The sequence below is a fragment of the Buteo buteo genome, chromosome 3 (assembly GCF_964188355.1).
Source record: "Buteo buteo chromosome 3, bButBut1.hap1.1, whole genome shotgun sequence".
NCBI classification, from domain to species: domain Eukaryota; kingdom Metazoa; phylum Chordata; class Aves; order Accipitriformes; family Accipitridae; genus Buteo; species Buteo buteo.
The window spans coordinates 44,226,326-44,241,773 of record NC_134173.1 but is presented as its reverse complement, the minus strand read 5'-3'; the positions used below and the strand labels follow the sequence as shown (position 1 = coordinate 44,241,773).

The 15,448-nt window shown below is 38.3% G+C and overlaps 1 protein-coding gene across 1 annotated transcript in view; it reads right to left on the bottom strand.

Annotated features, from left to right (window-relative positions):
* Positions 1-253: 253 nt before the first annotated feature.
* The window catches only part of PI15 (peptidase inhibitor 15), a 28,799-nt gene continuing 13,604 nt past the window's right edge, over positions 254-15,448 (bottom strand). Inside the window, exons 3-6 of the mRNA XM_075023465.1 lie at positions 10,077-10,195; positions 9,666-9,798; positions 9,405-9,520; positions 254-6,371 (exon numbers count right to left, since the gene is read on the bottom strand). Coding sequence (XP_074879566.1) covers positions 6,236-6,371; positions 9,405-9,520; positions 9,666-9,798; positions 10,077-10,195 — 504 coding nt within the window. The 3' untranslated portion in view covers positions 254-6,235. The remainder of the gene's footprint in view (positions 6,372-9,404; positions 9,521-9,665; positions 9,799-10,076; positions 10,196-15,448) is intronic.

The following is a 15,448-nucleotide window of genomic DNA, read 5'->3' as shown; positions in this document are numbered from 1 at the left end:
CTAATTCAGATGAAGGGTTCAGGCTCTCAATACCAAAAGATAGGCTCCTATCCATACAGGTGGATACATAAAGACAGGTTTCAAGTACGTAATGGATCTCAGGTGTAAAGCATATGCACTTATATAGATACATTCAAACTGAATTTACATTCAGTTTAGATACGTCCTTTACTATCTCCCTGAATACTTGTCATCTTCAGGGAACAAATCAACAAAAGAAATAACAAAAGATGCCTCAAAGTGTAAATACTGATAATTTTACTTATTTATTTAAATGCATAGATGTTACAAAATAGATCAAAATGATGTACATTTCTTTATAGTTTCATAGCATTAGAAGATGAAACGGATACAAATTTATATCTCAGGTATAACATGTATATATGACAATATGAAAGAAATGTTATATTGATAAGTTCACTGCAAGACATGTGTTACACAAGCTTTCTTCTCTGAAAAAACAGATATAACCCTACCCACACAATTATCAGAAAAATCTAAACAAGCTATAATGAGAAGGGGGAAAGGACATTTCACCGGTTAAACACTGAACATTTTTTTTGGCTTGGGTTCAGATAGAAAGCATAGAAATATCATCATTTTCCAATCCTCAACATCTTCAATCCTCAGAAAAATCTTTCCTTATTGCATATGGAAAAAAGAAACTGTAGATCGTTTGCTTCTTAAATGAACCCTGCCTTTAAGCACCGTTTCAATTATGTAAGAGCACCCTACATGAAACAAAGATGTTTAACTCCTCAGAGTTATTAGATTCCAATATTACCATTCACTCTTAAGGAACAAGTTTATTACCTTAAATATTGCATCTAAGATACTTCCTGACCTACATGATGATCTATTGAAGCTGTAGTGAGTTTGCACCATGATGAACAGCCCAGTGATTTGAATAACAATAGCTCTTGTGAGCTAAACTTATAACCTGAGGGATATTCCCTCTTCTTCTGCCGGCCAAAAAAACCCCAAGCATAATTTATATGGATTGTCAGTATGAGGGATTTTTAAAGAATTTGCAGCCTGACTGCCAAATGATAAGGTGCCAAAATCTTTTTTCCACTCTGAATTTTGTTTTTTTGGCAGAAGACGAGGAGATAATACTGAATTGCAACCATTTCAGTCTGTTTTTCTCACACTTCACACTCAGGGGAGCACAGAGGAGTAGAGATAACTATCAAAAGTTTATGTCTGTCCCACTGACTTGTGTGAATTGAAAAATGCATTGCCTTGTAATATGAGCAAAAAATCCTTCTCTAACAGAAAATAACTAAATCCTGAGGGAAAGTCAGTAGATGAAGGTTAAGCCACAAGAAAGTCTTGAAATTACCAATAGTAATGTTTTTTTCTTTTCTTTTCTTGAATTAACCAGATGGGTTGTTGCCCATCTGTTGAATTAACCAGATGGGTCATTGCTATTTTCTTTCTTGATTTCCAATTTATTTTTTATTGAAAGAAAGCAGTTTGAGAATGCTGTGGTTATTATTGACAGAAGCTTAATGTTATCCTTATGAATCCAAACAGGAAGGTTTGTGCACTTCGAGACCATCAGACCAATTATGATCTGACAACCAGAGCATACACATTTTCTATTTTGCACAGTTTTAAAAAGCACCATAAAAATGCTGTGTGCTTGGATTCTATGAGATCATTTCATTCTAGAAAAGGAAAGCAACAGTTCCATTTTGAAAACTTAGCAATAGTGGGCAAATTTCAACAGTAATTTGGGCCTTTAAAACTCTTATTTTATTAGGGTTCTTTGGAATTTAATATCTGAGTAGTAAGGCTTCCCACCCCCTGCTTTTTAAGAACTGTATCTGATTTAACACCTCTAAAAATTTTTCTGACATCTGAATACCTGTTTTACGTCATACTCATAAAACTTGGTATGATAGGTAAGCAACCTATATAGGTAAGCCAATACAACTGTGACTGAGTTCTATACTTACAAATCACGTAAAAGTAAGAAATGGAGGAGTTATGTAATGGACGTCATTTCTCAAAGAAAACAAAGTCATGTGTCTTTAAAATCAAGGCCAAAAATTTTAAAGGAAACAAACTAAATTTGCATGTGTTTGTTTTTAAAAAATGCTAAACCCTTTTGGATTCCGATGAAATCAGACCAACATACTGGCATTCTCAACCACAAGAGGGCATCCATGCTTGCAACCTGATCCTCGAAGATCATGTGTAAACAGATAGATCTAGCTACCTATATATCCACTCATCTATAGACATAGATATGGATATAGACACAGATATATTTCTTTCTGTTAGATCCCAGCTGTGGTATAGAGCACTTTTGCTCTGGGAGGTTTCCTCTTTCAAAGCCCTGTGGTATTTCCCAGTGTTGATAGGGGATGGCACGTGAAGCCTAATTTTGCTGTCCATAAAGCTCTCATGGAATCCAACATTCTCACTCCTGCAAAAGTTATGTTAAACCTGCCACAGTTTCCACTGAGGCCTTATCCAACTCATCTCAAATTCAGAGGGGAAAAAACTGATCTCAGAGAAGAGAAACACACAGCTTCCCAAGGATAAGTGTGCAAGGTCAAGCCCAGATATTCTGAAGTCATTTATTACCCCAGAGAGAGGATTTGCAATCACTTAAACCTGCTCAGCATCAATCTGAATCTGAGGTCTTACTCTCCTCATAATTTGTTCCACAGGCACTTCACTGTTGCGATGAGGGGAGGGTGCTGTTTGTTTTGGTTTTGAACTGGAATACATTTTCCTCTCTGATGCACATAAAACTCTCATTAGAGCCTGAAACAACCGTAAAAAGGAACTTGAAAGCAAATCTAGCCTAGTGGTAAATTATATGCTTAGCTGAAAAAAACCTCAGAACACTGGAGTGTATATGGTAATATTGGAAGTAAACCTCATCTTCCACAAAAAATAATGTATAACTTCAGCACCAGAACATATAGGTTAGCACCAAAAGGTTATCAATTGCTACCCATCATCTTAGACATTTAAATGAGGCAAAAAATCACAAACAGATATCATAAACAGCTGCACTCAATAATTAATGACATCAATTACTTCATTTTTACTCTCATGACTCTCACAGTATGCTGATCAAAAATATTTTTAGCCTTATTTTAGTTTGTGTATACTTTCATAATTTTATATTTAGCACAGAATTCTGAGCTAACTTCTTTGTCTTTAAAGGCACAGCACTCTGCTTGGAAGGAAGTAGTACAAATCTTCAGGGCTATCAGAATAGCAACTGGGGGTAGTTTGCCTCAGCATAGCCTTGAACTCATCAAGAATTTTCCTCAGCATGTATCAGAGCAGATACACTGCCAAAGACATCTGAAGTCTTCCACACATTTCAGTACTTTTGTTCTAGCAGCACGTGGTGTCAGGTAATCAATCAGGCAGCACTGACACTGGCAATCAAAGTAGAGCTTTACTGGCATTTTTATTACCTGGCCCAAGAGAAAAAAGATGATAGAAACTGGGGAGATTCAAATAGGTAATATGGAAAGGCCTTCACTAAACTACTTATTTAATAAAGTGGAAGGGCAAATTTCATGTGGTAATCAAATATCTGATGAACTGTATGTAATCCTCTCTGTTCAATGAAAAATATTCAGCTAATGCTTGAGTGCTTGTGGCTGGTTTTATCAGGAGCTGCTCGTTTGAAATAGCTTATACCCAGATCATTTTTTGCTGCTGTAAATTACAGTGTGATTACAAAAGTTAATCCCTAGCACCATTGTGGGATGTTGTGAAAAAACCTGCATACCTGTTTGTTAAAAGCAAAGTTTTCTATATCCACAGAAAACAAAATATTCCACAAAATCAAGGTATTTGTAGCAACTTAAAAAGTAACAGATACGATAACATATATACCCGTTATAATAATTTCAGCTGAATTACAGAATTATAAATTAATTTACAATGTCTAGTCCTGTTTGGAAAGTGTACCATACAACATATAAGTTGCAAGTTCCAAAGTGCATAGTCATCTATTGTTAGACCTACTGCTGTAGGCTCCACGGCTTAACCTGAACTTTTGCTTAGGCTCTGCTTCCTATCTTGTATTAAAAAAGAAAATAAAAATACTGAAAATGGCTAGATGCACTGTTTTACCTGTGCTGTCTTTACCTCCAGAGAAGATTTCTTATGAGGAACAAAAATGTATTTGTCCCATGCATCTTTGTCAAAACTGGGCTGGCTGAGGGCTAGTGACCCACCTAGTAGTTTTGTCTCACTGAATTCTTTTAACGTGACAAAGATGATGCAAAGAGGTTGTGTTTCACTCTCAAAACAGGACTGGATTTTACCCAGCCAAAGTGCTTGACTGATTGAGCTCTGTCCAAGTCCAAGCCCCTTTGAAACCAAAAGGAAAACCATTTATATTGTAACAGTTAGAATAAAAGTTAGTAGAATATTACAAGTGTTGTTCTTTTAAAACACACACACGTTTTAAGACAATATACTTGTTTAGTTATTGTCCTGTCAGATACAGAAATACCACTTATCAGAAATGTCTGAAGAGCCACAGATCAGTTGCTGACACTCTCTGAGGGATCAGTTTATGGACAGATGGAGAGGAGCTGCTACGTTTCATATGCTGTAGCGCCTGTTCCCTGCAGCCCCCAGATATCTTGCTGGAGAAAAAGAATAACTAGCATGAAGAATTCACACTCTGATCTTTCTTTTTATGTCACCAATATGATACTTCATATTCTGGTGACAGACTGTCTGAAACACCCTCGAAAGGACTGAATTAGTGACTTAAAGACACATACATATGTAGCACTAGTGAAATTATCCTCTGTTGTTCTGCTTGCTCTGCTCAGTATTGCTTTTCAAAGTTCATAAATTTCAGAGGTCTAAATGTAGAACTGCAAGCAGACTAAACACGTATATTTAAAGTGGAGTACATTCTGCCCTGTAATACAAAGCCAAAACTCGAGGCTATTTCAATGACATAGTAGTTGTGGCAGACATTCAATTTCCTCCTTTTTATAATCTGTTTTTCAAGAAAACTACCTGTATAATATTCTAGCCTAAAGTGTAGGTCCTCTTTATAAATTTTCTAGTAAGCACCCATAAGACATTCAGGTTTTGGCAGGAAAGGTATGAATAAATAGATTTGGTTTTTATTATTTCATACAGATATTTTCAGGAAACAGCACAATATATTTTAAAGGACACTGCCAATTGCTTTAGAAATTTGGAATTTTTGTAACAGATCTGTATGAAGTTTTAAAGACATCTGTATGATGTCTTTTATTTGGAAATCCTCTTACCTACTTTTAGGTCTGATCTCTCCTTGAAAGTTTCACCTGACTGAGTTTCAGTCAGGGGGATAGCACATATACTGGCAAACTTACAGTGTAAAAGACAGTATGGATGTCATGTATTGATGTATGTTGCTTTGTAGCAATATATTTCTTTGCCTTCCTGTACAAGAATAAATATACTGCTGCAAAGCACCATTATACCATGACTGTGTTCAGAAACACAGGAAGGTAGAGTCAGGCTGTGTTATTATACCAATATATCTAAAGAGATGTGGCCTTCTATCTAGGTAAGACTTTAGGCATGTGAGTTAACAGCCACTGCATCTTGGCCAGCGTGGTTCCTCATTCTCCCTAATTTTCTTGTCTGCACACAGACATCGTTGATGATAGCAGCAGCCGTGTGCTGAACTCTTGAAACGCCATAAACGAATCGATGTTGTGCATGAGGTAGGTAATATCCTGCAGTTTCTCTTGCACATATGTTTTCCTCTGCTCATGGCCCCATTGACATTGCAGGTGAAAGCACAGGTGTAAACGGGAGGAACCATTCGGAGTGTGAGGACTATTTGGTGCTTTGCACATCACACCATTTTTAAAGTACAGTATTAAACAATGACCTTTGTCTCTCTGGAGCTATTACTTTTAAAAGGAAGTCATATTCTATCTTTTAATGTGCTTTTAATAGAACCTAATCTTCAGGAAGCTATACTTGCTAAGGTGAAAATTAGTTTGCTCTCCTTTAACAAAATGTTAATCTAAAAGGGTTAATGTGAGTCTTAAATCCCAAAGTGTTAAAACCAAATTATACTATACTTTGAAAGCTAATTATACAAAAGCATACAAAAAGAAAACATCAGAGTATTATTACAATATCTCTCTATATATAATATGTGCAAAATTCAATATACAAGCTTCTTGTTACTCATTCATGGGGGTTTTTTCAGAATAATGTAAACCTTAACTTATTTAAACCAGTATAAGTAGTTTGATGTTACTCCTGGGAAACACAGATTGTCAGTACAAGAACCTCCATAGCTCGGAGGACAAGCCGAACATGGGACTCCTACTTTATATGGTGCTTCTCCAATCCAATTCCCCCTGAAAATAAAAGGAAAACAAATGCTTAGTAAGTGCAGAGAGGAAGAAAAAAAAATTCATTAACCATACTTGTTTTGAGTGATTAAAGTTAATGTCTTCAGTGATATCCTATAAATGCCCTGTTACTGAAAACATACATTAATGTATTTCTGTAGGTTAATGACAAACACTGATCTACCGATTCCCAAAAACCAGCAGGAAAATGACCATGTCACCCTAGGCCAGTGGTCTGTTCCATATCCTTTAGTCTCTGTGGTGAAGTCCCAGTCTTCTTGCTTTTGCTACAGCCAAGTGATTTTTGATTCTCCGAGCCTGGGACAGTATTTTTTACTGGAGGGCTATATTTATGAGAAATTAGCAACATAAGCATTGGTGCAAGGTTTTTCCTTGAGCACTTTTTTGTCTGGCAGTAATCTTAAAAGCTTAGTTTTGGAAGGTGGAAAAACAGACTGAGTGAAATCTTATTCTTAGGTTGCACTACCCTAGGTTCACATTGTGAAGCTCTGAGGCTGAATTCGTGGTTAGAGAAAAGGGAAGATGAAAACTATTTGCACCAGTAATGCATTAAAAAGAACTGTATTTGGGCATTTGTAGGGGTCTCAGATGTTAATGGGAGGAGAAGGAGGGCTCCCATCTGGTGAATAAAGCTGTGTAATAGAGCCCAGGGGAAAAGGGGCACAAGTCTGAAGAGTGATCATGTGAAAATAGGTAACTCTGAAAGATCTAGGAACATCTGAAAAATGCATCCAGACTTTCAGGTGCTTATATAAATCCCAGCCTTTTAGAGATACATGTAATACTCATGATGTAGGTAGAAAGAAAGTTAAAATTAGATTTTTATCTAAAAGTTATGTCTCACTGAGCAGAGAACTTTTCTCCAGTTTGCATGTGACATGGTATAGCAGTGAGTAATGCAATTATTTATGAAACATTTTCTCATCTCCCACCTCCCAGCCAATAACATTGGATCAAAAGCCCTGGTCTGGGTTGTGCCTTGGAAGAAAGCAGGAATCTCTCAAATAATTTGCTCATTCCTACTTCTCTTCCAAATGGGTACAGCAGACTGAGTGCTCAGGAAATATATTTAGTTTGATAACAGATATGGAAATCCAGAAAGAGTTTGCGGAAAGCTGATTTCTGCTTCATTTTCTATGCAACGCATGGCTGATTTGTGCGAGTCCGTTGTTAGATAACCAGGGGCAGAGCCTTTCTAAACTTTGTAATTATCAGCCTTAACTTTTTTTCCTGATTTCAGAAGCACAGATATTTTTCAGCATTACGGCATGGCATCAGTGAAAATTATTGGAGTTCTAAATCCTAAATCTTTGCCAAATTCCAGTCTTAATAACTCGGGTAGAGGCTGTAATATTCAACTCTTTCTTCTTTAGAGGAGTTTCTGATGTGGTCATTACTCAGAAGGACACAGCCTTTATTGACTAGCAAAGAGACTTCTGCATGTGTGCCCAAGGACTCTAAGCCCAGTGTCCTTAACTCAACTTAATTAATTCTTAGGAATATAAACTTAAGCCAGGTAACATCACTCAATATCATTTTTGTGACTGTGCAAGAAGTAGATGTGAAAATCCCAATTCCACTACCTACAAATCACAGTTCTACTCAAACTCTCATCCAGAGAAGCAGCTTGTAACTCCAGGCTTTGGCTTGCTCTTTGAGAAACAGTGGGATTTTTAGACCGAGAAAATATAAAATGTCATTAATTCATTGTTAACTGGTACACAAACAATGCATCAATTTTCAATAATGCCTAATGTATAAAACCATTCTTTTCCTGTATAGGAACATGACAGATGTATTCTAGGAAGTTTGGAATTTTTAATATTTTTTTAAAATGAAGATTTATAAAAAATAATACTTGGGTTACTCTTACAAACTTTGTTTACACTTTTCCATGTTATGGAGCTACAAGTCAGATACAGTTTTTGCTGCCTGATCTTTGGACCCTCACATTCATTTCTTACCACCCTTTTCTAGAAGATATTAAAGAAAAAAGGACAGAGAAATCTCCTTGATTTCCAAAGGTGTTTTTTTCCCAAGTCAGTTTTCTTACTAAATCCTATCTTTTTTTAAGTTGCAAAATCTTTAAAAATTCGTTTCTTCATGTAACAGCTAGAATAATGACATATTCTTGCATATTCTTTACCACGAATGGACCTGTGCCACTCAGAGTTTATGGAAAATATGCTCAATTAATTATACTTAGATTCCTGCACAGAACTATGGCTTTGCCTAATATACAGTCAGAGAAACCAGCCATTTACACCGTCCATGCTGCTTTTCAAGCGTTGGTCCAAACCAGACCTCAAATCGAACCTCTCCCAGAGCCACACTTCATTGATTCGTTCTGCACCCAGATGTAAGCTTGGGATGATGTCTAGGAAATGCTGGGAGAAAATTCATTTCTTCATTTCAACCTAACACAGATCTCTGCACAGCCACCTGATATAGGGCCACCTATGGGTGTCTAAGACCTGTACTTTGAAGGACCCTAATATGGAAGGCAAGATGAGATTTGTAGACACTGAGCTTAGGTAGATGGACTTTGTAGGAAACCTATGCTATGGATGCCCTTATGCAGCATGGTCATAAGCAAAGGTATCTTGTGGGCAACAACATGTGTTCACAGCACATCAAGGGCCTGATCTACAGTGGGATTGTTTACCTGAGGAAGTCTAGCTCACAGTGAGCATACATATAACAGAGTAAAGAAATAAGGAATTCAAAGTAAAGTGGAATCAGCACAAAGGAGGAAGACAAAAAGAATTATAATAATAACAATAACAGAAAACAAGTTTTTGGTTTTGTTCCATACACATCAAGTTATTTCCTTTTCTTCCTTGTATACCAAAGTCATTCATTTTCTCTATGTTCAGATGTAAAGTTAGAATGAAGGAGCAGCCCACAGAAGAAGCACAAATAGAAGTCAAGCTGCAGAAAAAGGAGTAAGCGGTCCTATGAGAGTACCAAAACATGCATGAAGTATAAAAATAAAAATATTAAAAGAAAGCAACTCACTTTGGGGCATAGTTGCATACCAAGTAAACAGCTCGTCGCCAAACGGATCCCCAGACGTTCATATTGTGGCATGTGTGGATTGCGCAGCCTATACGATTGGAAGTGGCCCAAACCATCTGAATAAATATTTAGTATTGGTGAAGTCCAAATTGAAAAGAAATATATATACATACATTTATTTGAGAGAGAGCTATAAATACATCACAGAAAAGTCCCGCTTTGGACGGTAGATTTTGAATAGAAGAAGTTAATTTATATAACCTGTGTGTAATGGGTGCACATGGGTCCATAACATCGCATGGGGCACCTGGGGTTGCAATCATGAGGATAAGGGAAAGCATAGTCCTTCACCTCATCGTACCATGGCTTTACCAGCTGGAGAATAGATCGATACCTGGGTTTGTTTAAAATACAGAAAGAAAAACTTGTCATTTTAGATTTAGATATTTTGGAACTTTCTGCTGCTAATCCCTCTGATGCAAGTCACCTAAATACACATTTCTCCATGCATCACTAGGGGCACAGTGTTAAGTAATAATACTCTTAAGCCAAATGAACATAGATATAAATTTTTGCCAGAATACTGGATGACACTTGCATCAGTCTAAGATCTGGATCTCAAAGGCTGTTTGAAGGCTAACAAAATAATTGCTTTGTAGAGTATCTGCCTACCTGCCAGTTCTTACAGACAGGTTCTGGCCCAAGAATCTAAGTAAGTAGGAAGGTCCATGGTCCCAAATGCATGTAGCAGCCCAAGCCTCTGCAGATTTGGCAAGAGTTTCATCCCAAACCTGACAAAATAAAATCTCCTTAGCAGTAGAACAGAAAAAACAAATAGCGATCACAGTGCAATAACACAAGAAGCAAGCATCTTAAGTCACAAATATACCACATCAGATCTGTAACTAGGCAGAGAGCTCTTGAATTCAGAAAACTGTGGGGCAGCATGTACAGGATCTAGCAGGATTCGCCCTATCACTGGACAGAATTCCCGCCCACGTCATCAGAGGAAGCCAAGTGTTCAGATCTCTCTTTTTTTCTGGTAAAGCCCTTCACTGAACAGGCATTCTCCTACCATTTTCCCCTCTGTGTTGATGAGATCCATGTGTGGAGAGGAGTGAAACATTGGCTGGGACTCAGAAGGTTAAAGTGAAGGAGAGGCACATGGGGGAGAACAATTCAGCACAGGTATTACATACCCCACAAAACCCCAACACATTTGAAATAGGATCTCAGGAGTATCTATAGCCAGAGAGAGTGTGTGTGGCAGCTTTTCATATTTGAGGCCACAAGGTCAAGAAAAGGGATTCCACAAAGGCAAAGACTGTGGATAGTTTCCAGGTGCAGTATGAGTTTCATCACGTTATTCTGCATGGGAGCTGACATTGCTCCCTGCCTGGAATAAAAAGATAACAGCTCTGTAAGAAGAGACAATTTGACTTCTTAAGATTTCTAATGGTAGGAACATGACAAGTGAATTTAAACACTGTTTCCTTTATATGTTTTGCCTGCTCACTTACATGCTTGATTTGTAACACTGCTGTTTTCTCCACACCAAATAGGCTTGCCTCTGCAATAATGGAGATATCAGCAATAGAACCTATTGCACCACTGGAACTCCAGATAAAGAATATCTCACTGGTATATTACAACTACGCACAAATCCTAGCATATCCTAGTGTTTAAGTGATACCCAAGCAGGCTGTGGATCCTGGAATTAGATGCACATTTTGAATACTTCCAGTGGAGTGTTTTGGTGTAGGACAGTTTTAGTGAATTGCAGGCAGAAAGGCAGGAACAGAATGTGGTAAAATCACCTACCCAGCCCATCACAGTTTTTTAAACACAAACCCACTCATAAATCTTGAGTGGCTATGAAATAAAGAATATGGTCTCTGAGGTATGAAATAAGGGCCAAAGTCAGAAATAAACTTGTCAAAGGATAAGGTGGCCCACATCACAAATATTTTCTGTACTATGAGCTAATAATGATTTCTAACACTGAATTCATAGTTCTAATTTTGCAAACCTGCAAAGTGAAAAGACTGCCCGCAGATCATGGACTAGGACAGTAATTCATGCCCTGACTCTGGTAGTTTGTGAAATTTCTCTAAGTGAAAAGGACAAAATCTAGTAAATTTTATGAAATTGCTGCATCATTGAACCATATTTTTGCTAATATGGACTGGTGAGGTACCTCCTAGATTAAAGCTGAAGAAGTGCCACAGAGATCAACATGAACCCTTAATGCAAATGATCTTCCATTCAAGTAGAACCACCTTAGGGAAAGTAATATGGATGGCGCTTAAAGCAGAGCAGATTTACTTTACGTCTGTTCATAAAGGGTCCCAGAACAAAGTCAAAGCAAATTGCCAGTAAAGGACAAAACAGAGAAGTGTTAGGAAGAAGCGTGCTAAGAAGGAACAGTCTCGAAGCCAGGGAACACTTTGACTTCAGGTCTGAAAAATGAAGGGAGTTTCTCGGAGGAGTTAGAGATAAGTCTATAACTTGGGAAGAGAAGGCTAAGCTGGAGCACTAGGGTACAAGAGAGGGGACTCAGGACTGCTCTTGCACCGTCCAAAACCAAGGAAATGCTCCAGGGCCCAAGGGGAAGAAAACTGTGTACAGACATTTCTTCTGCTTTGTATCTTTGCTGTTAAGTCAACTAGCTGCATGTGGCCAGTGTACAAAAATCCCTTTATAATCTCTGTGGTCCCTCAGTGGTCCCAAAAAGAGGGCTTAAAGAGGGGGCAACGGGAGGTACAAGCATAAAAGTGCGCCTGGGGAGTGTGCCTGAGAGGCTGGGGCCACAGTCGGCGTTTGGAGCCTGCCCAGGCCCGGGGGAACAGAAGAGCACATGGATCCAGTGCGTGGGTCCAAACACAGCTGCCTGGTGTGCATCCATAAGGGGCAGGTCCACCAGGACTGTGACACCCCATAAACACCCTCCTTTGCTGGGATTAATCATGTTTCTGGCACGAGTGCTCTCTGCCAGGAGGCTGAACATGAGGTTTGCGTGCTTGCTCCCAAGTGACCTGGCTGCAGTCCCACAATAATCTAAATGTGTACTGTATTTGCACAAATAGCACCGAGCTCCTGATTTCCACCCAGCATATTTTTGCGTACTAAATTGCCTCGCAAAATAGCATGTTAGGTGTTTGAAAGAAATGTGAAGACTGGATTAGGTTTTCACTATTAATGCCCTCTCTAAACTAGGCATGGCCCCCGCCTTGGACAGTGAGAGCATTGCTGCTCCACTTTCATTTCTCCTCAGCTTCATTTTCTGGTTCTCGGGAATCATCTGCAGCATTTGATTGGTAAAGTTTCAGGGGTTGTTTCAAATTCAGTTAAAAAAGTTGTGGGTTTGGCAGGTAAGCATTACTGTGATATACAGCGTGCTCTGCTTTCCATTATCTATTCACTCTTGACCACTCTCTGGACATTTGAAATTTTTAGCAAACATATAAAAAGAGAGAGAAAGAGAAAGAGAAAGAAAATAAACACTGAGTAAGAAATAAGGGGGAGGGGAGCATAAGCAGCATCTTTTAATTTCCTCCATTCTTTCATTAGCAGGCTAGTGAAAAGCCTTTGTACAGAGTCCCCTCTTGCTATGTAAATCATTTCTATTTCATGGGAGAAGATAAAGTGCTTCACCTTGTTATTTTGTTTTATGCTATTTTCCTAGAAGAAAAGGTGGTCTCAGTCCCTCTAGGACTAGCTCTAGATCATCTTCTCGAGAAAAGGCAAATAATTAATATAGGCTGAAGCAGAAAAATTATTATCTCATAATGACCTAAAATCTTCAAAACTGTAAGAGACTGTACCATCAGTTCACCCCTTTCAAAAGAAGTCTGATCCTGAGTCCACACTTGTATAAACTTGTATCTCAGTTCAGTCCCCTGTTTTGGGCATGTACGAGAACACGTAAGAGACATTTAGTTTTTTGAACCCATGAGGCTTCATTGTTGTACATAGATAAATAGCATGTAAAGAAATAGAAAAATATCCCAAAAAGAAGTAACTTGAAAGCCAGAGGGACAGTTTCTGTATGAGGAGAAATTAAAAAGCTCAAGGTAATTAGCAAAGAGTTTAAAAAAGTGTGATAAAATTATAAACTCTGAAATGATGGCCAATCCAGTGTTTCTATAAAACATGTTACAGAAAGCTGCCCAACGTGAACACAACATTGCAAAAGGGAAAAAAGAGAAGGATTTCCATACTCAGTGGGTCAAGATCTGAGGCAGCGACTCATCCTCAAATGCTAATCATGCAAACTCCCAGTGCCAAACTATGCTCATTCTCTCCCTTGAGATAGCAAATCTTCATTTGCTAGGTCGTTAGTAGTTGGGGAAGCAGTCACCTTCCTTCCACCCAGTGTAAAGATCCCCCCCCAAACTCTCCAGATCACTGCTTTGGTCCAGCAAGGAAACCCTCCCCACCCCTCAACTGGGTCTAACTGAGCTGCGATAGAGTTAAAGCGTCTCACCACACTTCCACTGGCAACTTGAAGTGAACATCCTTTGGCCAATTTATTTTTCTTTCCTCAGCCAAAGATTATTTTCCTAGAAAGCTGTCCGACTGTGCTCTCTGCACTGCTCCCTGCAAAACTACACTTAAAAACTACAGTTCACTTGAAAATTGTCAAGAGAACTGAATACAGGGAACAGGCCAGTGCTTCTACACCGGGAGTTTCAACACCAGAGACCACTTTATGAGGCTTTATGAGGCAGCTCTGGGGTGTTCTCTGCACTCACACAGCACATGCTGGTTGAGAGTTAGGATTAAAATCTCAGCATTAATAAAATCAGCAGGAATTTTGCCAATGAGGCCAGAATTTCACCCAAGACAGTTTTTGTTTGTTTGTTTCATTTGGAAAACAAATAGTAAAAGAAATTATTTTATTCCCATAATATATAATAACCAATAGAGTGTAAAATGAAGTATCTTTAATGTTGAATGAAATTTCTTGAAGCCCAAAAAGTGAGCTTCCTTCCCCAAGGGAAGCGCTTTAATGTTGTGGGTCACAGTTCCCTCGTACCCTCCTTTTCTATAGCTGTCTGTCAGTTGTTCTTAGATAATTTATATGTAGAAGGGATGGAGTTGCCCTTTTGTTCTTTATTGGAACAGCTTTGTTTGAACAAGAGGTCCTGGTCACAACTATCCTTGGGTATTAAAATGATGGTGAAGCTGAATAAACATTATGATGAAGAAAAAGAAGAGAAGCAACTACAATATTACAAAGATCTGTCCACAATATTTGTTGAAAAATAATTGGCTGCCCTTCCTACACTGATAGGTATTCTTTGAGAAACGCTGTATGTAACCATTAACTATAATTTGCACTTAGAAACACAGTTATTCTGCCCATTCTCATTACAGTCAGAATTGTACTCCTAATATCAATTGTTTAAATGGAGTAGCTTTCTCTTAACAACCTGCTCAATGCACATCTCAGGGGGCAAACCCTGTTGCAGAACAGGAGGTAAAGCTGAAAGCAAAAAGGTACTTCAGACAGCAACCTCACTACTTTATCTGTAAGTAGAAAACATTGAACAAGTTTACCAAAACAAATTAAATGGAGCGCTCTTAATCCAAATTATTTGTTCTTACTGCAAACTTTCTAAAGGACTGTTGTATTATAGCAAACATACTACTACTCTAGATACATTTACCCTGTAGTAATTTTACCTGAAAAGTAGAGTTTCATATTCCTAGTTTTAAATGCACTACTGCAACATCTATTAGCACAGCCTGAACATGCAAACTTTGCTGAGAACACCTGTGAATGATGGATATATGAAGTCATGGTTAAATTACACTGACTAAAACAGAGCAGGGATTCAAAGCAGCATTCTCAGGGTCTGGAGCCCATCGTTAGTGCTAATGAAACATCAGGCTTCAGGATTTTGATGGTATCAAAGAACTGTGTCATTTGGGATCTGTGCCTTTATTAAAGCGGGGGGCATATATTCACTATAGGCCTTCGGTATGACTAGGTGAAATAGTCAATGTCAGCCCTCCTTAGGACCTTCCATTTTCATGCA